Genomic DNA, 23,911 nt, shown 5'->3' on the forward strand with positions numbered 1-23,911 from the left:
TTCATTTGACATATTCTGTGAATGTTCCCTGAACATAATCCAACCAGTGTTGTTGCTGTTCAGACTGGTGCCTTCATGCAGAGTTGCGTGAGTTTTCTGCATTTTTATCAAAATGGAAAGGCCTGTTAGAGTTTAATGTTTTTAATGTTTAGTAATTTTGAACATTTAAAGAGTTCAAACAACATAAAATTTTAAAAGTTTTTTTTTTTTTGGTTACCACTGTGGTGAAGAGTGGAGCTTGTGCTTAGGTTGTCAATACCTGTCATACACGCACGTAAATGTTCTATGATCGTTTGATTGTGAAGGGTAGAAATGCTGACAATATGGACTGTGTAAATCACGTACTGGCCCTCAAACTGATTTATTTTATTTATTCTTATGAGAATATAACAACCAACATAACACTTGTTCACATGCTAAGTACAACTTTTGTAACATGCAAATAATGATCAAGTAAAAAAGTTCTCATGACATTAACACAGTTACAGCTCATGTAGCCTATAGCCTAACCACAAACTCTATACTTCACCATAATGTTAACCTCAAAAATCAACATAAACATAAACTCTTTGAAATGTCAAAAATAACTTAACAACAAACTCTAATAATCTTTCCCTTTACCAAAAACACATTAAACAGCACTTAATTTCAACATTTATGCTCCTGGTCTATCCCTATGCAAAGAATGCTGGGAACTAGAAATCCACTGCCCAGTTTCAGTTAATGCAATGTAAATGATTCATTTAGGCCCAAGTTAACTTCAATAAGTTAAGTTAACATTTTACAAATGTAATTTCATTTAATATAATAAAATTGAGTGCAAATGACAACTGAATAAAAAACTAAAGATTTACGTTAAGCCTCTTATTAAGAAACCACAACTAGATCCTAGTGAACGTCTCTAGGTTACGTATGTAACCCTAGTTCCTCGAGGGAACGAGACGATGCGTCGAAACGCTTTGGGGAATGCGCTTAGCGTGAGTGACTCTGAATATCGTGTGTAATCTGTCTCATGGAAGAGTGTGACGTCACGGGCGGGGTGACGTAAGCGACCAGGAAGCTATAAAGGCACATGCCGCACAGCTGGCATCAGCTTCGAGTACCAGCAAGTGCCGGCAGGGGTGCCAGGGCTATGGCTCCGAGATGCAGCGTCTCGTTCCCTCAAGGAACTAGGGTTACATACGTAACCTAGAGACGTTCCTCTTCAGGAACTCGAGCTGCGTCGAAACGCTTTGGGGGAACGAGTACCAACGCTGCCAGACTACCAAACCCCTGCCTAGTGTGTATCCGAAGAGCACAGCTTAGGACGAGAGGACAGAAGTGCCTGGAGTAACTAGCATGTCTAAGCCATAAATCTTGCAACTGTAGAGGGCGTGGACCACCCCACAGCGTTGCAGATGTCCAGCATGGATACACCTGCTAAGAAGGCCTTGGATGCCGCCATACCCCGTGTGGAGTGAGCCTTGGCTCCCAACAACAGGAGAGGACCAGAGGACTCATAGGATACGTTGATAGCCTCGACTATCCAACGACTAAGAGTCTGCTTAGATGCAGGAGAACCCCTCTTGGGGGGACCATAGCATACTAGCAATTGGTCTGTTTTTCTCCACAGGGCAGCTCTGTGGACGTATGTGTACAGCGCTCGAGCTGGATACATACAATTAGCTTCTTCTGGTCTGACTCCCGGAAGGGAGGAGGGCAGAAGGCCTGCAGTACTGTTGGTTGTGGTGTGACAGAGGGAACTTAGGAACACAACCCGCTCGAGGGTATAGAAGTGCTTTGGCCATGCCGGGCGCAAAGTGAAATGAGTAGGGGCCACTGAGAGGGCCTGAAGATCTCCGACTCTCCTCAGAGAGGTAATAGCCAACAGGTCAGATGTCTATCTGATATATCTTGGATCAGCTCGAATGGAGCTTTACAGAGCCTCCAACACCACAACCAAGTCCCAGGGGGGACACGGGACCGTACTGGAGGCCTCAGCCTCAGCGCACCGTGGAGGAAATGTATCAGTAAGGGGTGTCTTCCCACTGATTGTCCACCGAGAGGGACATGGTAGGCCGCAATGACCGCCACGTAAACCTTTAAGGTGGAGTGGGTCAACCCTGCAGAGAACCTGGCTTGTAGAAACTCCAGAACTGTACCAACTGGGCAGTTAGCCGGGTCAAGCTGGCATGCTCTGCACCATGAGGTGAAGAGTTTCCACCTCAGGGTGTACAGTTTCCTCGTTGAGGGAGCTCTGGATTGGAGGAGGGTCTCAACAACCTCGGTTGAGAGACCGGATGCTATGAGCTGTGCCCCCTCTGGGGCCACACCCACAGTTTCCACAACTCCAGGTGAGGGTGAATTATCGTGCCCTGCGCCTGTGAGTGTAGGTCTGTCCTGATCGGTATCTCCTGTGGAGAGCCGTCGAGGAGCGAGACCAGATCTGAGAACCATACTCGGCCCGGCCAGAATGGGGCTACTAATAACAGCCGAACCCCATCCCAGCGTACTCTCGCCAGAACTCCCGGGAGCAGAGCGATAGGGGAAAGGTGTACAGACGAAGCCTCAGCCAGGTCTGTACCATAGCGTCCAGTCCAAGAGGAGCTGGATGAACTAGAGAGAACCAGAGGGGACATTGCGATGTCTTGAGTCGCAAAGAGGTCCAATAACTCTCCATATCTGCTTCACCACCTCAGGGTGAAGCCTCCATTCCCCGGGCCTCGGCCCCTGTCTCGACAGTATGTCTGCTCCAACATTCAACCTCCCAGGAAAATATACTGCTCTGAGCTAGAGGAGTTTATCCTGGGACCACAGAAGGATCTGGTGTGCCAGCTTGTACAAGGGGCACAAACACAGACCTCCCTGCTGGTTGATATAAGAGACCACCGCTGTGTTGACGGTGCGCACCAACACATGGTGACCTCTCAGGTCTGGGAGGAATATTTTAATGCTTGATGCACAGCTAGCATCTCTAGACAACTGATATACCATGTAGAATGGCGACCGCTCCACAGACCGCGGGCAGGGTGGCCACTCATGACCGCACCCCAACCAGTGAGGGATGCATCCGTCGCTAGTGTTACACGGTGACCAGGAGCTCCCAGCACCGGGCCCTGATTCAAGAACCAAGGTTTCTTCCACATGTCTAAGGGGCACGGAGGCAGCGCCGCGTGACCTTGATAGTTAGAAGTGGATTGCCCCTCGGGGAAAATCCCTTGGTCTTGAGCCACCACTGTAGGGGTTTCATGTACAGCAGGCCAAGAGGTATCACGTTGGACGCAGCTGCCATCGGACCCAACAATCTCTGAAATTGTTTGACAGTGAGTGACTGGCCTTCTTTGACTCTCTTGACTGAGATGAGGATCGACTCGATACGAGCAGGGGACAATCGTGCCTGCATCGCGGTCGAATCCCATACTACGCCTAGATAGGTGGTTCTCTGAACTGGAGAAAGTACACTCTTCTTGGTGTTCAGTCTCAAACCCAGCTCCCCAATGTGGAAGAAACTGAGAGCAGCGCTCACTGGGAACCGCTGCGCCCTGGAGCTCTGGCAGGGTTGGCAGATTGATTTCCTGAGGGCACTGAGGAGAGATGGGCACCGTGTAATGCGTGTAAACACCACTCTACCCCAGTAGGGGCCGTCCTCTGCAGTCGTGACCGATGTGTCAGGACTTCATAGCCGAGAACCTCCCAGCCTGAAGCACGGCCCTCAGATCTGGCTTAGGCTGGGAAACCCTGGCCCAGAGCGTTGCTTCAGCCACCGGTCCCGACGCGGGGGAGCGCGGGCGGCAACACTCTGATTCTGCGCCTCCCTACATGAGGAGACGGTACACTGAGAGGGCTGCTCCCGCCCAGCAGCCCCTCCAGCATATATATCTTCTCAAAGTGAGATAAATGTCATTATATTCCTCAGAATTTAATGCAGTCACACAATCAGACAAGTATACACGGTCTGGATTGTGATACAATTCATATCGAAAGTGATATATCGGACTTCTCATAGTCAGGTAAACACTGAATTTAATTCCTCAGAATTAAATGCAGCTAAACAACCAGACAAGTATACATGGTCTGGCGTGGTAAGATTCAGATCAAGAATCAAAAAATTATATATCTAACTTCTTTCAGTCAGATAAATGCCTCATTTAATTCCTCAATATTAAATGGAGCCAAACAAGCAGACGAGTAAACACGGTCTGGCTTGTGATAAAATTCATCTAACTTCTAATAGTCAGATAAATACTGAATTTAATTCCTCAGAATTAAATGCAGCTAACCAATCAGACTAGTAAACACGGTCTGGTTTGGTAAGATTCACATCAAAACTGAAAGTGATGTCATACACGCGTTGCCTCGGCAGCACGCGAGCCGCTTAGTCACACAAACAATATTAATCTCTTCGGAGATAAATAGCTGCAGCTGCGAGTTCACGGTCAGAGGGGGAAGGAACCGCAGCGCGGGCTTCCGAGCCTCGAGAATGAACTCTAGATCTAGGGAACACGTGTGAGATAGGAAAAGCCGTCTCCAGCCCGTCCCCAGATATGCGAGAAGCACAGTCAGCCCCCTTATTTTTCCTGCGAGCTGCGCTCCTCATTAATGCTGCTCATTATAATGTTTAGGCATAATATTCTTGTGAAACTGATGCTTGTGCAACTGATGTCTGTGCAACTGAGGTTTATGCAGCTGATGTTTGTGTAACTGCGAGCTCATCGACGCCCTCCGTGTCAATCTCCTCGGAGAAAGAAAGGCGGTGCGTCGCGGCCGTTACTCGGGTGGAAGGACCGCAGCTCGGGATTTCGAACCCAGAGATCAGGCAGATCTGGCGGGTGAGGTAGGAGATAGGGAAGCGCCCATCTCCATTCCCTCCAGCAGATCTATCTGCGAACCCAGCGAATGCGGGCGCCGCTCTGCCTCGGCGAAAGCGGGACCAACACCGCGAGGAACGCTGGTGAAGACCCCCTCTCGAGGAAAGCCCTCCGGGATCGAAGCGTCCGCACTGGCCGTACACAGTGCAGGCAGACGGCTCCCTCAAGAGCTGAATCAGCGTGCTTCGATCCCAGGCAGCTCGCGCACAGACTGTGTGTATCCCCACTCGTGATGTAGCGAGGGCAGGGAGGAACACACAATCTGAAACGCTGATCTGAATTCGCCTTTCAGATGTCTCATCTTAGCTTTGCTCTTTGACTATTGCTTACTCTTTGAGGAGCTAATAGTGACAAACAACAATAAATAAGACTGACAAGACAGAATGACATGCACACACAGAGCGCTTGCTGAAAGACGCGAAGCTGATGCCAGCTGTGTGGCATGTGCCTTTATAGCTTCCTGGTCGCTTACGTCACCCCGCCCGTGACGTCACACTCTTCCATGAGACAGATTACACACGATATTCAGAGTTGCTCACGCTAAGTGCGTTCCCCAAAGCGTTTCGACGCAGCTCGAGTTCCTGAAGAGGAACTGGCAAATTACAGACTCATTTCAAATCTTCCATTTATGTCTAAAATTTTAGAAAAAGTTGTGTCTGCTCAATTGTGATCCTACCTGCAAAAAATTATCTCTATGAAGAATGTCGGGTTTCATGTCGGGTTTCAAGCCCCATCATAGCACAGAAACTGCACTTATTAAAATTACAAATGACTTGCTTCTTGCGTCAGACCAAGGCTGCATCTCATTGCTAGTTTTACTTGATCTTATTGCTGCGTTCGACACCATAGATCACGACATACTCATAGATAGATTACAAAACTATACAGGTATCCAAGGGCAGGCTTTAAGATGGTTTAGATCTTACCTGTCCGATCGCTACCACTCTGTTTATTTAAATGGGGAGTCATCTCATTTATCACCAGAAAAATATGGAGTGCCACAAGGATCTGTCCTAGGTCCTCTGCTATTTTCAATATACATGTTGCCCCTTGGTAATATCATTAGAAAATACGGGATTAGTTTCCACTGTTATGCTGATGATACTCAGCTATATATCTCAACAAGACCAGGTGAAACTTCTAAATTATCTAAGCTAACAGAGTGTGTAAAAAATGTAAAAGATTGGATGACCAATAATTTTCTCCTATTAAATTCAGATAAGACAGAGATATTACTTATTGGACCAAAAAACATTACACAGAATCTTGTAGATTACAATTTGCAATTAGACGGATGTACTGTTACTTCCTCTACTGTAAAAAATCTGGGTGTTATATTAGACAGTAACTTGTCTTTTGAAAATCATATTTCCCATGTTACAAAAACAGCATTCTTCCATCTTAGAAACATTGCCAAGCTACGAAACATGTTACCTGTTCCTGATGTAGAAAAGCTAGTTCATGCATTCATGACCCCTAGACTGGACTATTGTAATGTACTGCTAGGTGGTTGTCCTGCATCCTCAATAAACAAGCTACAGGTAGTCCAAAATGCAGCGGCTAGAGTCCTTACCAGGTCAAGAAAATATGATTATATAACCCCAATTTTACAGCAGTCTCTGCACTGGCTACCTATTAAGTTCCGTATCAGTTACAAAATATTATTACTTACTTATAAGGCCCTAAATGGCTTAGCTCCTGCGTACCTAACTAGTCTTCTACCACGCTACAACCCATCACGCTCCCTAACGTCACAAAACGCTGGACTTTTGATAGTACCTAGGATAGCACAGTCCACTAAAGGAGGTAGAGCTTTTTCACATTTGGCTCCCAAACTCTGGAATAGCCTTCCTGATAATGTTCGGGGCTCAGACACACTTCCTCTGTTTAAAACTAGATTAAAAACACACCTTTTTGGCCAAGCATTCAAATAATGCATCTCATAATTTTGGACTGCAGTTATATCTGATCAAATGCGCATTATTATTCTTTAGCTTGGGTTAAACTAATTAATTTTACTTGGTTGGAACAGCAGCTACGCTAATTATGTCTCTATTTGTTTCTCTGTTTTGCCATGGGATTTATATCCCGTGGTTACTAGGATTTACACAAGCTCCAGTCTGGATCCAGAACACCTGAGAAGAGATGGATGCCAACCCCTCAGAGGATCTCAGATGATGTTAACCCAGAGACAACATACAGAACTACCACATTTTGCTATAAGTTTGATTGCATAATTGCTGTTAATAGTGTTAATCTTCTGTTTGATTACGTCTTTAAATGATTTTTCCGTATGTACATAAACTGGCAGTCATCACTGATAAGCTACTACTAAATATTGTAGAAACTTAATTTTCTGTAAAGTTGCTTTGCAATGATTTGTATCGTAAAAAGCGCTATACAAATAAACTTGAATTGAACTTGAATTTAATGTTGTTTTAACTTTTTTTAAGTAAACTGAGCAAGCAACTAAAATCTTGCAGTTGCTTGCAGGTGTGCCTTGCAGGAAGCTCACATCAAGGTATGATGGTCAAATTAAAATACTTGAGCAAATAAACCCAATGACTTACTGATTAGAGCTTCCTGTTAATTATAGCATATCTCCCTTATTTCATGTATCGCTTCTGAAAACTGGTCCACACGGCACCTGACCCGGGAACCTTAGATCCCGAACCTCACCATCACTAGAGATTGATGGTATATCAGCCTATGCGGTCAATGAAATCCTGGACTCATGCCGCCGAGGGGGTCATATGCAATACTTATTGGACTGGGAGGGTTATGGTCCAGAGGAAAGATCTTGGGTAGCCTCCAAAGACATACTGGTCCCATCGCTGATCCTGGAGTTCCAACAATGGCACCCCAACCGGCCTGCTCCACGTCCCAGAGGAAGATTGTATGCCATTGTATGTTTTCTCTCTGCTATCATGCTAAGACCATTGTGCCTGCTAACTTTGACTGCCTTTTGGATTATCGTTACTGCCTTGTTTGCTCATTTGGACTGATTAAATTCATGTATGGACCCTGCCTGTTTTAACGTCTAAGAACCAGTGCTGTGATTTTGCATTTGTTTGCTGAGCCTTAGTAAACTTCTTGCATATGGATCGCTCTCTGTCTTCATGTCAGCTTCATCACACTACAAGATCCATCTTTTTTTTTTCCTTGCTGCAACCTCACTGTGACAGAAACTTCTCTCACAGGGGGATTGCTACCTCGAGAAGCACACACAGGACTTCCTGGACCTCTACCATCTTGTCTGTTATGATGATGACCGCCTGTGTGTGTTTTTTTCGGGCAGGTCTCAATGTGGAAACAAGAGAATTGCCAAAATGGTGCTACGCTGATTTGGAGAGACACAGAGGAGAGGAATTGTTGAATAAAGTCGTTATTTTTGTTTTCTTCGTGTATAAAAAGTATTCTCGTCACTTCATAACGTTATGGTTGAATCACTGATGGCAGATGGACTATTCTGAAGTTGCTTTTCATACTTTCCTGGACCTTGACACTGTTATTTATTTGGCAGTCTATGGGACATTCTCAAGCCTCCCGATTTTCATCCAAAATATCTTCAATTGTGTTCCAAAGCTTTTACGGGTTGGGAACGACATGGGGGTAAGTGAATAATAACAAAATTTTCATTTTGGGATGGAGCATCCCTTTAATGTTTGGGGTTTCCAAGGTAAAATTCATCAATATGTTGCAGGCAAATAAAATTAAAAAACAATAAATAAAATACAATACAGGCCCAAGTCCGCTCTGACCCTGTTCTTCTAGATCTGTGTTACCTGCAGGAATTGGATGTGATGCTGTGTGTGTGAAAGCTGCTCCAGCTCAGCGTCTCTCCTCCTCAGATCATTGATCTCCTGCTCCAGTCGCTCCAGTCGTCCTTCAGCTCGACTCACAGCAGTCTTTTCCTGATTTCTGATCAGTCGTATCAGCTCAGAGCGCCGTCTCTCAATGGAGCGGATGAGCTCAGTAAAGATCCTCTCACTGTCCTCCACTGCTGCCTGTGCAGAGCGCTGTTAGGACACACAGTGATTCAGCTTCAGTGAGTCTGAACAGAGACTGAGACAAACTTCTCTTCTTCTCCAGAATCACCTTATGAGACTCCACAGTCTCTCTCAGCTGCTGGAGATCTTTCTCTCTCTGCTGGATTCTCTGCTGGAGCGTTTTCTGCGTCTCCTTCAGCTGCTTCTGCAGGACAAACAGATGATAGTGAATCTCACAGAAAACTACTGACTCTAAATCATCATGTGAACAGATGAATCCAGTAAAAGAAAAAAGAACTGATAACTATTGGCTGTAGGTTAAAACTCCAGAAGAGACGATTGAACATTTAGCATCATTGTACATGAATTAACATGAAGATTAATGTCTGTTTCACACTACAATCATAAGTATAATAAAAAGAAAAATGATACAGACGTAGCGCTTCACACTGACAGTTCTGTGTTCTGTACAATTAAGCTGAGCCTCTACATAGAAAATAAATGAACTATTGGATCACTACACTGAGTATTAACTAGATCATCATGAAATCTAATTTACGTAAAGACAAGCATCACATTTACATCCAAAAAAAAGATGATTAATCTACACAGAACCAAAGCCAAACAAACTCCAAAGTGAAGCTATAAATGACTGAAATCATCTGGATTCAGAAAGTGTTTGTGTGTCTGTCAATGTGTTTTAACTTGCCCTATGCCTGACTAACTAAAATGGCGCCACGTGCACACGCTGCAGCTTCTTTCTCTCCTGTCAGAATGGTGTTTTTCGTGTTTTTTGTGTTTTGAATCACAGTGTTTTTGTATGTCTTCATCGTGTCCACCTGTCCCTAAGCGCACATACAGTCGTGAATTTCTGCTCAATGTAGGCAGAACCACATTTTTAGAGTTAAACTCTGTGCATGCCGAAGAGCTGCAGTATTTCGGACTGCTCCGGAGGCCTACACCATCACAGCCCACAGCGGAGGCGCTACAAGCGGCGTGAGAGGAAGCAAAAGATGGGTAAGCACAGAGGTATAAGGGCTAGGCTAACGGCTAACCCACACAAGCCAGCTATCCCCACCATCGTACTGGCTCTTTAGACAATAAACTGGACTACATCAGACTACTACGCTCAACTCAGAGGACTGTAAGAGACTGTTGTGTTTTTGTGTTCACAGAAACATGGCTCATCAACAGCGTTCCAGACTGCACTATTCAGCTCGATCAGCTAACATGCTATCAAGCGGACAGAGTTCTTGTCGAGGGAGGTAAGACCCGCGGTGGTGGGCTTTGTGTTTACATCAATGATGCATGGTGCCGCGCTGCTGTTTTGGTCTGCAAACACCGCCCCCCTTGGTAGAGTTTATGATTATTAAATGCCGGCCGTTCTGTCTACCGAGGGAATATACAGCCATACTGCTCGTTGCTGTATACATCCCTCCCAGCTCCAGCAACAGGAGCGAGACACTAAATAAATTGTACCAGCACATCAGTGAGTAGCAGAAAACCCACCCTGATGCTTTTCTCATCTTAGCTGGGGATTTCAACCACACAGACTTAAAGAGTGTGTTTCCAAAAATACACCAACACATTAACTTTGCAACACAAGGTAACAACACTCTTGACTTTGTTTACACCACCCAGAGAGGATCTTACAGGACCCTCCCCCACCTCAGTGCCTCAGACCACATCACTGTCACGCTAATGCCTGCATACAGACCGCTCGTTAAAGTTGCCAAACCAGTTCACAAACAGATACAAGTGTGGCCTGAAGGGTCTTCAGAGGCTCTTCAAGACTTTTATTACCACTAACTGGAATATGTTCAAAACAGCACCACTGCACAGAAGATTCCACCGGCGACCAGGTGATGACGCTGACCACGGACAGCGTGAGGAGATACTTCAGCAGGATCAATGCACACAAAGCTCTGGGTCCTGACAACATTCCTGGGCATGTACTGAGAGACTGTGCACAGATATTTTCAACATCTCACTAAGTCAGGCTGTTGTCTCCACATGCTTCAAAGCTACCACCATCATTCCAGTCCCAAAGAAGCCGCCTCCATACTTCTTCAATGACTACCATCCAGTTGCTCCTATTCTCATGAAGTGCTTTGAATGGCTAGTCATGCACCACATCAAGTCAGCCCTCCCCCCCTCCCTGGACCCCTTCCAGTTTGCATATCGGTCCAACCGCTCGACCACCATCCCCACTGCCCTCCACTCACACATCTGGACAAAAAAGACTCATATGTCAGAATGCTAGACTTCAGTTCAACATTCAACACAATCATCCCTCAACAGCTGTTACGACTAACTCAGAGCCATAACAAGAGACAGGAGACCATGCCACAAACAAACAGTAAAAAACATAAATTTATTGTGTATCTAACACAAGTTTAAACAACAAAACCCAAATATGGGGTGTGTGAATGTCAATATCAGTAATGCAGGGGAAATGCATGGATGTATGAGGTGTATGAGTGCAAGTTTTGAGTGTAACATAGAAGACATAAACTTAAACTCTAATGTGCATCTGTGAAGAATGCTGGCTTCCCGAGCGAGGCATGGACCTGAACAGGTCGACCAAGCAGCGTTCAAGCTTCTAGCCACCGGAACCGAGCAGGAAGAGAGAGAGAGCAATCCAGCAGCGAAGCTCCTATTTAAACGCCATTCTTTTCAGGTGACAGCAATTAAGTCTGAAATAGAGGAGGGGCAAGAGAACAAGCAAAGACAGGCCAAAGGCCATAACACCCCCCCCCCCCCCCCCCCCCCCAACAAGACAGGGACCCATAAGGGTACCCTCGAGCTACCAGTATCTCATGATACAAAATTTTTAGGGTAGGCATATCTTACCTAACACATTGGTGACCGGGACAATGCGTCTGCCACCACATTGTCCCACCCCTTGATATGCCGAATGTCTAAGGTGTAAGACTGGAGATGAAGAGCCCAGCGCATCTACCGTTGGTTAGGAGTCTGTAAAGTGCTAAGGAAAGTTAGTGGATTATGGTCGGAGAAAACTACCACTGGACCAGAGCCCAGATACACACTAAAATGCTGTAACGCCCAAATAAGCACAAGCGTTTCTTTTTCTATGACGGAGTAGTTTAACTGATGGCGATTAAATTTCTTAGAAAAGAAACATACAGGCTTGTTAACCCCCCATCATCCTTCTGCAGTAACACTGCACCAGCCCCAACCATGCTGGCATCCACCTCTAGATGAAATTCACGATCCCATCGAGGAGCCACTAGAACCGGAGCATTTGAGATTAGAGCTTTAACCCTCTTGAAGGACTGCTGGCATACCAGAGACCACACATACTTGGCTTTTCCTCTCAGAAGATCCGTTAACGGTAGAGAAATTCCTACAAAAACACCTATAGTAGCCCACCATACCGAGAAATCTCATAAGCTCCTTCTTTGTCGTTGGTGATGGAAAGTCATCAATTGCACACACTTTAGCACGCACCGGTCTCACCGAACCCTGACCTACAACACGACCACCCAAATAGACCACCGTGGCTTTATCAAATACACATTTTGCCAAATTCACTGTTAATCTAGCTTGAGCTAGACGCACAAACAAAGCTTTAATACACTCCAGATGCTGTTCCCAGCAATCCGCATATACCACCACGTCATTCAAATACACTGAACATCCTTCCAGGTCACGCACCACCAAGTTCATTAGGCACTGAAAAGTTGCCGGCGCATTTCTCAAACCAAAAGGCATGACATTATAAGAGTAATAAAAGACGCAATCTCCCTTGCCCTTTCTATCAGTGGCACCTGCCAGTAACCTTTAAGTAAATCCAGCTTAGTCACAAACTTTGCCCCTCCCACTTGATCAACACAATCCTCCATACGAGGTAAAGGGAAGGAGTCAGGCTTAGTGACCGCATTCACTTTACGAAAATCTGTACAAAACCGAGATGTATTGTCTGACTTTGGGACCAAGAGACAGGGTGACGCCCAACTAGAGTCAGAGGGAACTGCTATCTTATTATGAACCATGTACATAATCTCAGCCTCCAAGTTTTTACGCTTCTCTGGGTGAACACAATAAAATCTTTGCCTAATTGGCTTTGCCTCCTCCACATCTATATCATGCTCTAATAATGTTGTACATGATGGCGTATCTCCAAATAGTCAAGGAAAACTTCTTATCAGCTTAACCAACTGTGCCTACTGACAAGACTCTAGATGACCCAAAATGCTTTCCAATTGATCCAAAGCTTCCTTATTTTTCAGCCGACCAGACATCATAACCTCATCAGGCTCTGCTAAATCCTCCACCTCCCCTATAACTGAGGAAGATGACCTAGCCAAACAAACAGGATGAGTTTTGGACAACTTTAACTCCCCCCCACTCCCAAACGACTCACGCGAAACATAAGGCTTCAAAAGATTAACATGACAGAGCCGGGCCTTTGTCCTACGAGCTGGAGTAGAAACTAAATAGTTTTGGTCAGAGAGCTTCTTTAATACAGAAAATGGTCCCAAAAATTTTGCTTGCCATGGAGAAGTAATTATAGGCAAAAGAGCTAAAACCTGGTCACCTGGGAGAAACTCTCTGTGCTCAGTCTGACCATCATAATGTTTCTTCATCTTAGTTTGTGTCCTAGCCAAATTTTTCCTAGCCACCTCCTGGGACATATAGAGCCTATACCTGAACCCATTCACAAAGTCCAGTTGGTTAGTTGGTGGCTGAGCCTCCTTCCAGTTGTCCTGAAAAAGAGCCAGGGGACCCCGCACTTTATGACTAAAAATCAGATCATTAGGGCTAAAACCTGTACTTTCTTGGATTACCTCTCTAGCAGCCAGCAACATCCACGGTAAAGCCTCTTCCCAATCACCCTGCATCTGAACACACAATGAACGCAACATGGACTTAAGTGTTTGGTGAAACCTCTCCAAAACACCCTGGCTTTGAGCATGATAGGCCGATGAAAAATTATGAACTATGTTCAACTGTTTCAGCACTTGAGCAAATAATTTTGAACAAAAATTCGACCCTTGATCTGACTGAATGATCCGAGGAACCCCAAAAATAGAAATAAATTGGGACAATGGACGGACCACAGACTTAGCCGTTATACTGTGCAATGGGTAGGCTGCAGGATATCTAGTGCTTTGACTTATCACTGTCAATAAATACCTGGCACCTGATTTTGATGGAGGTAATGGCCCAACACAGTCAATAAGAAGATGTTCAAATGGTTGACTTATAGCTGGTATTGGACAAAGTGGCACAGGCTTCAAAACCTGGTTAGGCTTACTAGTCAACTGACATGTGTGACATGACTTAATGTATGCAGACACATCCTTTTTCAAGCAAGGCCAAAAAAATACAGCAAAACCCGGTCATATGTCTTCCGGATACCCATGTGTCCAGATTGATCATGAGAAATCTGCAAAACAATATCCCGATATGTTAAAGGAACAACCACTTGATAAATCGGATCAGCAACAAAACCCTCAAACTGCGGCATCCATTTTCTCATCAAGATATTATCATGCAAAAAATAACAACAAGAAAGATTTCTGACCTCGACAGGAGAACAAACCCCATTCACACAAGGCTTCAAAGTGCTGTCAGCTCTCTGCTCCTGCATCAGCTCATCATGGGAAACAGACCAGGGGACAACAGGCAACAGTAGATGAGGACTAGAGGCCACACCCTCAGAGTAATCATTATCCAGATGCTTTGAACGAGTTACTGCACAGGCACTGAACACATCAGGGAATTGTACCTCACTCTCATCAGGCTTACTACAAACCTGAGGAGTCAACATCACTTTGGCAGGTGGAGATACATCAGTCCAAACTTTATCACCGGCTATGTCATTACCCAGGATCATAGCAACGCCATCCACAGGCAATGCTGGTCGCACACCAACAGACACCTCCCCCTGGAAGAGATCACAGTACAGCATCAACCATAAAGGTGTCATTTGAAAATGGCAATGTTGCAGCTATAATAAATGAGTCAAACGCACCAGTGTCACGCAAAATTTTTATGCGCACTTGCTCTTTGCTTCCCATTAATGAAACAAATTCCTCCATAATATAAGGCAAATACGATTTCAACTCCAGATCGCCTTCTCCAGCGATTCCAGTTAACTCATTGACAGTGATAGATGCAGCACACATCACAGGATTAGTCCTAGGAAAAGCTTGCTTCGGACAAGACTTAAGAGCATAACAATCATTTTTCCAATGTCCTCACTTATGACAGTAATTACAAATTTTTTCTGAGTCCCCTGAAACACGACCCCTCTTATCTTCGAATGGCCTACTTGCCCTTGTTTCATAAGGGCCAACAACCCCTCTTGAAGTATGAATCAAGAAATAATCGTCAGCCAGTGCAGCAGCTTCCCTAACAGACTTAACTCCACGCTCACCAATATAAGTGGCAATGCACTCTGGTGCAGAGTTTTTAAACTGCTCCAAAATAATTAACTCACGCAGGCTTTCAAAAGAGTCAACCCCGGCCGCGGAGCACCAATAGTCAAAATGCACAGCCAAATCACGCATAAACTCTAGATGTGACTTGTCTCCACGTCTCAAACCTCGAAAACACAGTCGGTATGCTTCTGGGACAAGTTCATAAGCTTTTAGAACAGTAATTTTGACCACAGAGTATATACCACAATCAGTGCTGCTTAAAGCTGAAAAAGCCTGTTGTGCTTTTCCTGTTAACACACACTGTAACATTAACATACGCGTGGAGTCAGACCAACCTCGCGCGTCTGCTAAACACTCAAACAAGGAAAACAATGTCTCTGGGTCCTCCTCATTAAACCTGGGAACTAACCTCAAATCACTCAAGTCATCTTACTTCTTGCTGCTTACCTGCACCCCCATGGGGCGGTCCGCCCAGAGTGCCTCGCCCTCCAACTTAACATCTCTAATCAGGGCCAATTTTTTTCTCTCCAAATTTAACTTCTCTCGCTCCAAATCCTGTCACATACGTTCCATCGCCTGCTCCTTCTCCTGCTCAGCTTTAACACGTAACAAAAGCAATTCTTTCTGCTGTTCAAATGATAAACCAACTGGACTTACACTTTCCGACAGAGACACTTCAACCAAATTGTCAACATAAAACTGGCATTAAAACACTAATTTCCAACAATTTCACCTTCAAATTACTTTTAACACAATCTTTTGTTTTCCGGGCATCTCCTATATCAACCTTATAATATTCTGCAATCCTGATCAATTGTTTCTTAGTGCAAATATCTAATCTACATTCGACTGGTGATTCAATAAAATCTTCCACTACTTCATCTATGGCTAACAAATTCACAAAATAAAAGACAAAAAGCTTAAATGACAATTTATCAGTACACACAGGTTTTTAACCACAAACCAAGGATGGCGTTTCCCCGCTAACTACCTAGCCAAAAAGCTAACTTACTAAACCCTAGTCTTCGTGAGGCGTAGCGGTGAGTTTTTATGCAATTATAACCCAATGGTTCCGTAAAGGCAACCAGCAAGCTGGCAACCCTTCTGAAACCATGGAAATGCTCCCAAGCTGACCTAGGGAACAGGGAAATGGGAAGCTCTAGCCGCCATACCTCCACACTAAAACAATAATGCAGTGGACCCCCTATTGGGAAACGCTGCTACACCTACAAGGAAAAAACGCCAGTCCAAAACTTACAAGTGCACTTTGACAAATTGTCACTCACCTTCATAAGCCTCTAAAAACAGCAACACCCGCCCAAATACTCCCGCTCGAGTATATTATAACTAATCCAAACTAATCAAACAGGCACGTCTCCCAGAGCGCAACAACTAACCATATAAGGACAATGACGTCAAGGGAATTCCGCCTTAACCGCCAATCCTCAAGACGGACAGAAAACTCGCTCTCATGTGCCCCACAAGCACTCATAAACAAATTACTAAATCATATCACAACGCGCACTAAACTAAATCAAATAACTAACTTTGTTACGACTAACTCAGAGCCATAACAAGAGACAGGAGACCATGCCACAAACAAACGGTTCAAAACATAAATTTATTGTGTATCTAACACAAGTTTAAACAACAAAACCCAAATATGGGGTGTGTGAATGTCAATATCAGTAATGTAGGGCAAATGCATGGATGTATGAGGTGTATGAGCGCAAGTGTTGAGTGTAACATAGAAGACATAAACTTAAATAAACTCAAATGTGCATCTGTGAAGAATGCTGGCGTCCTGAGCGAGGCATGGAACAGGTCGACCGAGCAGCGTTCAAGCTTCTAGCCACCGGAACCGAGCAGGAAGAGAGAGAGCAATCCAGCAGCGAAGCTCCTATTTAAACACCGTTCTTCTCAGGTGACAGCAATTAAGTCTGAAATAGAGGAGGGGCAAGAGAACAAGCAAAGACAGGTCAAAGGCCGTAACACAGCTCATCCACAAACTGGTCCAGCTGGGGGTTAACACTTCGCTGTGCAACTGGTTGTTAGACTTTCTGACTGGTAGACCTCAGGCAGTACGGGTTGGCAGCAACACATCCAGCACCATCACACTGAACACTGGGGCCCCCCAAGGATATGTGCTGAGCCCTCTCCTCTTCACTCTGCTGACCCACGACTGCACGCCATCACACAACTCCAACCTTTTTAATTAGGTTGACACAACTGTGGTGGGTCTTATTAGCAACAGAGATAAGACAAACTACAGGAGCGAGGTGAGCCGCCTGGCCAGGTGGTGCAGTGACAACAATCTCTCTCTGAATGTGGAGAAGATGAAGGAGATTGTTGTTGACTTTAGGAGAGTGCACACTCAGCATGCTCCTCTGACATCAACGGTGCAACTGTGGAGAGGGTGAGCAGCACCAAGTTCTTGGGTGTGCACATCACAGAGGACCTCTCCTGGACTGACAACACCGCAACACTTGCCAAGAAAGCACAGCAGCGTCTCTACTTCCTCCGCAAACTGAGAAGAGCCATAGCCCTGGCCCTGATCATGTGCACCTTTTACAGAGGCACCATCAAGAGCATTCTGACGAGCTGCATCACTGTGTGGTATGTCGCCTGCAATGCTTCCTGCCGTAATACACTTCAACGCAGTAGTGAGAACAGCTGAGAAGATCGTTTGTGTCTCTCTGCCCTCCCTCCAGGACATTTATAGAACCCGTCTCACCCGCAAAGCCCTCTGCATTGCAGGTGATCCCACACACCCGACACACAGCTTCTTTAGTCTGCTGCCATCAGGGAGAAGACTGCAGAGTCTCCAGGCCAGGACCAGCAGACTGTAGAACAGCTTTATTCATGAGTCTGTCAGGAAGCTGAACTCCCTCCCGACCCCTATTTTGTCCCATACACCACTGAACTCTGACCTTCAGACCCCCTCCCCCAGCTCCCACATCCCCAGGTCCTTCCTACTCCCCCCTCCCACTAACAAACTGTCACCTGCACCAGTCACTTTGTGCAGCATTGGTCTGCTCACTACCTCATTCAGCAGTTAACTGACCTCTTTCAACTACCTCTTCTGTCAGTTTAAATAAAGAACTGCTCTCTGAGCTTTTTGTCACTTTAATCAGACTGAATTAGCTCTTTTGCACTCTTTTGCACTACAGTCATTATATCTGGACTGTTTGTTTACTTCACTGGTTTGCACTCTATCTGCCATGTGCCTTGTGCTGCTTACTTATCTTTTTTATATGACCTTATTTGTATATTTGTATAGTTGTATTTTATATTTATCTGCATCTATCTGTATTTTATGTTGTACTGCTAGTGTTATCTGTATGCACCAAGGATCTGAGAGTAACAAAATTTTAATTCTCTCTATGTATGTGCTGTACATGTGGAAGAATTGACAATAAAGCAGACTTTGACTTTTAGAGATGTATATTTTGTCAAGGAACGGGTGAATAGTTCACTCCATTTTTTTTATGTTGCTTAATCAAAGCCTAGTTTATGAAAGATTGTGTTGATAAAGGTTTATGCTGCATTTTCAGCAAACGAAAAAGAGTGAAACTCTTCTTGCAGCTGTTGTTCATTTCTGCTGCTGTGTGACGTGTGAAATAATCACAACAGCAGTCTATGTGAGCTAAACTGCGGATTATTAGGGACCAAGCACAGAAGGTGAGTAGGCACCTATTGTATTTGTTAGTGTTCTTCTTCTTCTTCTTCTTCCATTTTGGAAGTCTATGGCAGCCAATAGACAATTTAGCCAATTTAGCATACTGATAGAGGACAGTCTGAACATTAAACACACCAAATTTAGAGTCTCTAACTCAAACCCTCTAGAACCACAACTTGTCCAAATTTGCACTCACCTTTGTGCTAATAACTTTTGAACTGTAACGGCTAGAGACAACAATGATCTGAGGGTACCTGTGTAACAACTCTGGTTCTAACTGCCCCATTCTTGTTCCGAGCGGGACTCAAACCTGAGTCTCCAGCATGGGAGACAGGCTCTTTACAAGGATGCTAAAGACCGCAGTCTTGAGATCGGGGAGTGAGGTTTACCTGCACATCACTTACCATCTGGCCTCCGTTACACCTACACAGTTTCAGCACAGTGCCACCTACTGGTCCGGAGATATAAAAATATGGCTTTTTATGCTTATAATTTATAACAGTTTGGCAAAACATCACAAGACCTTTGCATTCAGAGCAGCATGCAGAGTCAAGTGGTACCCAATTTTCGTCCAATTTAAAAAAAAGAAAAATTTATTTTAAAAAAGCTATATTTTACAAATGCATTGGTGTATTTTTACAAAACTTTGTATGTGTCTTTGGCACCATGCCCTGAAAGTACTCAAAAAGATTCCTTGAGTCATGCCAGGAACATTGATACCAATTATGCCATAATTGGCCGAACTGACCTATTGGTCAAAAATATATAAACCATTAAATCATATTACTAATGATTGAAGCTTGAGGAAATCACCTTAACGTGTTTTTAATTACTCATTGCCGCATTCAGTCTGATCCTCCCTGCCATGCCTGCTCCTCATTCTGCCTCTGTTGTGTTTGCTCCTTAATTGCTTCTTGCAGCTATATTTTATCATTGTCATGACTTCGGTCTGATCAGCAGGTTGTTGTTGTGTTCACCATGTGCTCGTTGTCTTCGTGGTTCCCTCCCCATTGTTATCTTAATTACTACTTCAGCTGCTGTCACACCTGTGACTTGTTAATTCCTTAATTATTCCTCTTTTTAAGTTCCCCTCGTGTGTAGTCTTGTGTCCGACCGTTGTGGTGTTAATGTACTACACTCTGTGACCATCATCTAGTCTTGTCCTGCCGTGTTTTCTTAGGCTCCTGATGCAGTCTTGTGATTTCAGTTTGTCTTCTCTTCTGCTTGTGCTCAGCCTCTTGTTTCACCAGACTTCTGTTCCCTAGTTCCTGCCCTGACATTACCAGAATACCCGGCACCCTCTACAAGGATCTCTCTGCTCTGACGTTGTGTCAGTACCGATGCTTGGACTCTGTGAGCTGCTCTCTCTACCTTGACGTTGCGTTGGCTCTGACGCTGGGACTGTGTGCCGGTCTTCATTTTCTACTCTGCCTACTGGAGGGGCTGTAGGCTCGTGTTGATTGTTCCCTTCATCCTTCCTCTAATTTCTGCCACAGCCGAGTGGTGTTTGAGATTTAAATAAATTTGAGTTGAACCTGCAAATTGAATCCGTGTGTTTTCCTGACAGAACAGTCGGACCAAAAGATGGATTCAGCAGGAACAGACCAAGTCAGGACCGCTGTGACACAACAGGGGATTCTCCTTGGCCAGAATTCCTCCCAGTTAACGGCCACCTCCAGGGAAGTTGGCCTACTGACAGCCCAGGTAGCTGAACTCAATGTCCAGGTGCAGGAGCTCCAGCAGGAGGTCCTGGCCAGCCGATCTGCTTCCTCGGTTATCCGTTCTCCACCTTGGGCTGAGCCAGAACCCCACGCCAAAAGTCCTCCCTATGACGGAGAGCCGAATTCATTCCGAGCCTTCCTGTCCCAGTGCTCCTTGGCCTTCGCACTCCAGCCCCGCCGTTATGTCACAGAGGAGTCTCAGGTGGCATTTGTGATCACCCTGCTGAGTGGGCAACTGCTGTGTGGGATGCTCGTGCCCCATTCTGCGCTACGTTTCAGGATTTCCGAGCTGAGATGATTAAGCTGTTTGATCGATCTGCTCAGGGTGACGAGGCAGCCTCGCAACTAGCCCGACTGAATCAGGGTGGTCGCTCAGTCACAGACTTTTCCATCCAGTTTAGAACACTGGCGGCCACCTGCGACTGGAATGAAGCTACTTTGCGCACCAGGTTTCGGAAGGGGCTGAAGGATGAGATCCAAGACGAAATTGACTCCCTAGTGGAACTGGCACTACGCATAGAGGGGCGTCTTCAGCGTCGCCATCAGCGGTGGACTGCCCGATCCTCATGGACATTGGGCGAGGGAGCTTCCAAGTCTACCCTCACCGCCTCACCTTCTGTAGTCGACCCGGAGCCCATGCAGGTGGGACACCTTCATCTCACAGTCAAGGAGAAGCAGGATCGACTGGCTCGAGGTCTTTGCCTATATTGTGGGAAACCTGGACACAGAGCCATCCAGTGTCCTTTAAAAGCCGGGGCCCATCAGTCCCGGTGGAGTACCACGATCTTTGCCGAGTCTTCAGTAAGTCCCGGGCCACTTCTCCGCCCAAAGGGCGTTTGTACTCCCTGTCTGGTCCTGAAAGAGAGGCCATGGACAAGTATATTAAGGAATCCTTAAATGCCGGCCTCATCCATCCCTCTTCCTCACCTGCTGGCGCTGGGTTCTTCTTTGTTAAGAAGAAGGATGGGTCCCTGCATCCTTGCATTGATTACCGGGGACTTAATGACATCACCGTTAGAAACAGGTATTCTCTGCCTCTGATGTCATCTGCTTTTTAATTGTTACAGGGAGCCAAGGTCTTTACTAAATTAGACCTCTGCAATGCCTACCATTTGGTCCGTATCCGTGAGGGGGATGAGTGGAAGACAGCCTTCAATACCCCTACGGGACACTTTGAATACCGGGTCTTACCCTTTGGGTTTACCAATGCCCCAGCTGTCTTCCAGGCCCTGATCAATGATGTGTTGAGAGACATGGTAAACAGATTTGTCTTTGTGTATCTCGATGATATCCTTATCTTCTCCCCCTGCTTGCAGGAACACACTCAACACGTTCGTCAGGTGCTACAACGGCTGCTGGAGAACCACCTGTATGTCAAGGTGGAGAAGTGTGTGTTCCACACCAAGTCAGTTTCGTTCTTGGGGCATATTATTTCAGTGGAGGGGGTTAAAGCGGATCCTGCTAAGGTAAGAGCCGTAGCCGAATGGCCAACCCCTGACTCTCGGAAGGTGTTGCAGCGGTTCCTGGGGTTTGTCAACTTCTATAGGTGATTCATCCGGAACTTTAGCCTGGTTGCTGCACCCTTAACAGCACTCACCTCACCCAAGGTACCGTTCAGGTGGAATTCTCAGGCTCAGGAGGCCTTTGATGTTCCTAAGTGCCGTTTCATCTCTGCTCCTGTTCTTTGTCTTCCAGATCCTGAACAGCAGTTTACTGTTGAGGTGGATGCCTCGGAGGTCGGGGTAGGTGCGGTTCTGTCCCAACGGTCCCCCAGAGATGAGAAAGTGCACCCCTGTGCCTTTTTCTCTCACCGCCTGAGCCCTGCTGAATGAAATTATGACATAGGTAACAGGGAGCTGCTGGCAGTCAGGCTGACCCTGGGGGAGTGGCGCCATTGGTTGGAGGGAGCAGCACAGCCCTTCCTGGTTTGGACGGATCATAAGAACCTGGAATATATCCGTTCGGCCAGGAGGTTGAATGCTCGCCAGGCCCGCTGGGCACTCTTCTTTGGGCGGTTTAACTTCTCCCTCTTGTATTGGCTGGGTTCCAAGAACACCAAGTCTGATGCATTTTCCCATCTGTTCAAGGGTCCTAGGAGGGATGTGGCTTCTGACACTATTCTCCCCAAGGATGTGGTGGTGGGATCCCTCTCTTGTGATATCGAGCAGCGGGTGGGGAGGGCTGTGCAGGAGGGGGAGGTCCTGAGGGGGTGTCCAGCGGGTCGGTTGTTTGTGCCAGCTGTGCTTCGTACTGAGGTCCTCCGGTGGGGTCACGAATCCAGAGTAGCCTGTCATCCAGGGGTTCGGAGATCGCTTGCCTCCATCTGTCAGCAATTCTGGTGGCCATCCATGGCCCACGATGTCAGGCAGTTTGTGTTGGCTTGCTCAGTGTGTGCTCAGAATAAGACCTCTAACCAATCTCCTGTTGGTCTGTTGCAGCCTTTACCCATTCCCTCTCGTCCTTGGTCACACCTGGCCCTTGATTTTGTTTCTGGCCTTCCCCCATCGAGAGGCAACACTGTGATTCTGACGGTGGTGGATCGCTTCTCCAAGGCTGCAGTCCCGTCTGCCTTGGCCTTCGTCTGTCGGTGTCGCCGCACCTGGAGGAGGGCTAAGGAGGTCTTGGCCCAGGCTTCCAGACGGACCAAAGCAGCTGCTGATCGTCACAGGACTCCTGCTCCTCAGTATGTGTGTGGTCAGAAAGTATGGCTTTCCACCAAGGACCTGCCTCTCCGGGTGCCTTCTCGTAAGCTGGCACCCAGGTTCATTGGGCCATATCGTATCACCAAGGTTCTAAGTCCAGTGGCAGTGTGGCTCAAGCTTCCTTACACGCTTGGTCGGGTTCACCCTGTCTTCCATGTGTCCAGGGTTAAACCTGTGTTTCATTCCCCTCTAAATCCTGTTGTTTCTTCCCCAACCCCCCCATATAGTGGATGGTACTCCAGTGTATACTGTGAGAAAGATCTTGGATGTTAGACGCCGTGGTCGGGGTTTCTGGTGGACTGGGAGGGTTACGGTGGGAGTTGGATACCGGGCCGGGACATTCTGGATAAGACTGTTGTCGAGGACTTCCGTCGGCGATGAGGTGAGCCTCTACTTGGTGCGCCAGGTGGCATCCCTGGGGGGGAGGTACTGTCATGACTTCGGTCTGATCAGCAGGTTGTTGTTGTGTTTTGACAGTTCACCATGTGCTCGTTGTCTTCGTGGTTCCCTCCTGCCATGTTTTCTTAGGCTCCTGATGCAGTTTTTAATTAGCAATTAGCAAT

General features: G+C 46.1%; 1 protein-coding gene across 1 annotated transcript in view; it reads right to left on the reverse strand.

The window, feature by feature from the left end:
* Positions 1–23,911, reverse strand: part of LOC122147197 (tripartite motif-containing protein 16-like) — a 30,747-nt gene that overhangs the window by 4,874 nt on the left and 1,962 nt on the right. Inside the window, exons 2-6 of the mRNA XM_042768687.1 lie at positions 23,779–23,793; positions 21,969–21,998; positions 13,629–13,633; positions 8,946–9,041; positions 8,633–8,866 (exon numbers count right to left, since the gene is read on the reverse strand). Coding sequence (XP_042624621.1) covers positions 8,633–8,866; positions 8,946–9,041; positions 13,629–13,633; positions 21,969–21,998; positions 23,779–23,793 — 380 coding nt within the window. The remainder of the gene's footprint in view (positions 1–8,632; positions 8,867–8,945; positions 9,042–13,628; positions 13,634–21,968; positions 21,999–23,778; positions 23,794–23,911) is intronic.

The sequence above is a fragment of the Cyprinus carpio genome, chromosome A2 (genome assembly GCF_018340385.1).
Source record: "Cyprinus carpio isolate SPL01 chromosome A2, ASM1834038v1, whole genome shotgun sequence".
In the NCBI taxonomy this organism is placed as follows: domain Eukaryota; kingdom Metazoa; phylum Chordata; class Actinopteri; order Cypriniformes; family Cyprinidae; genus Cyprinus; species Cyprinus carpio.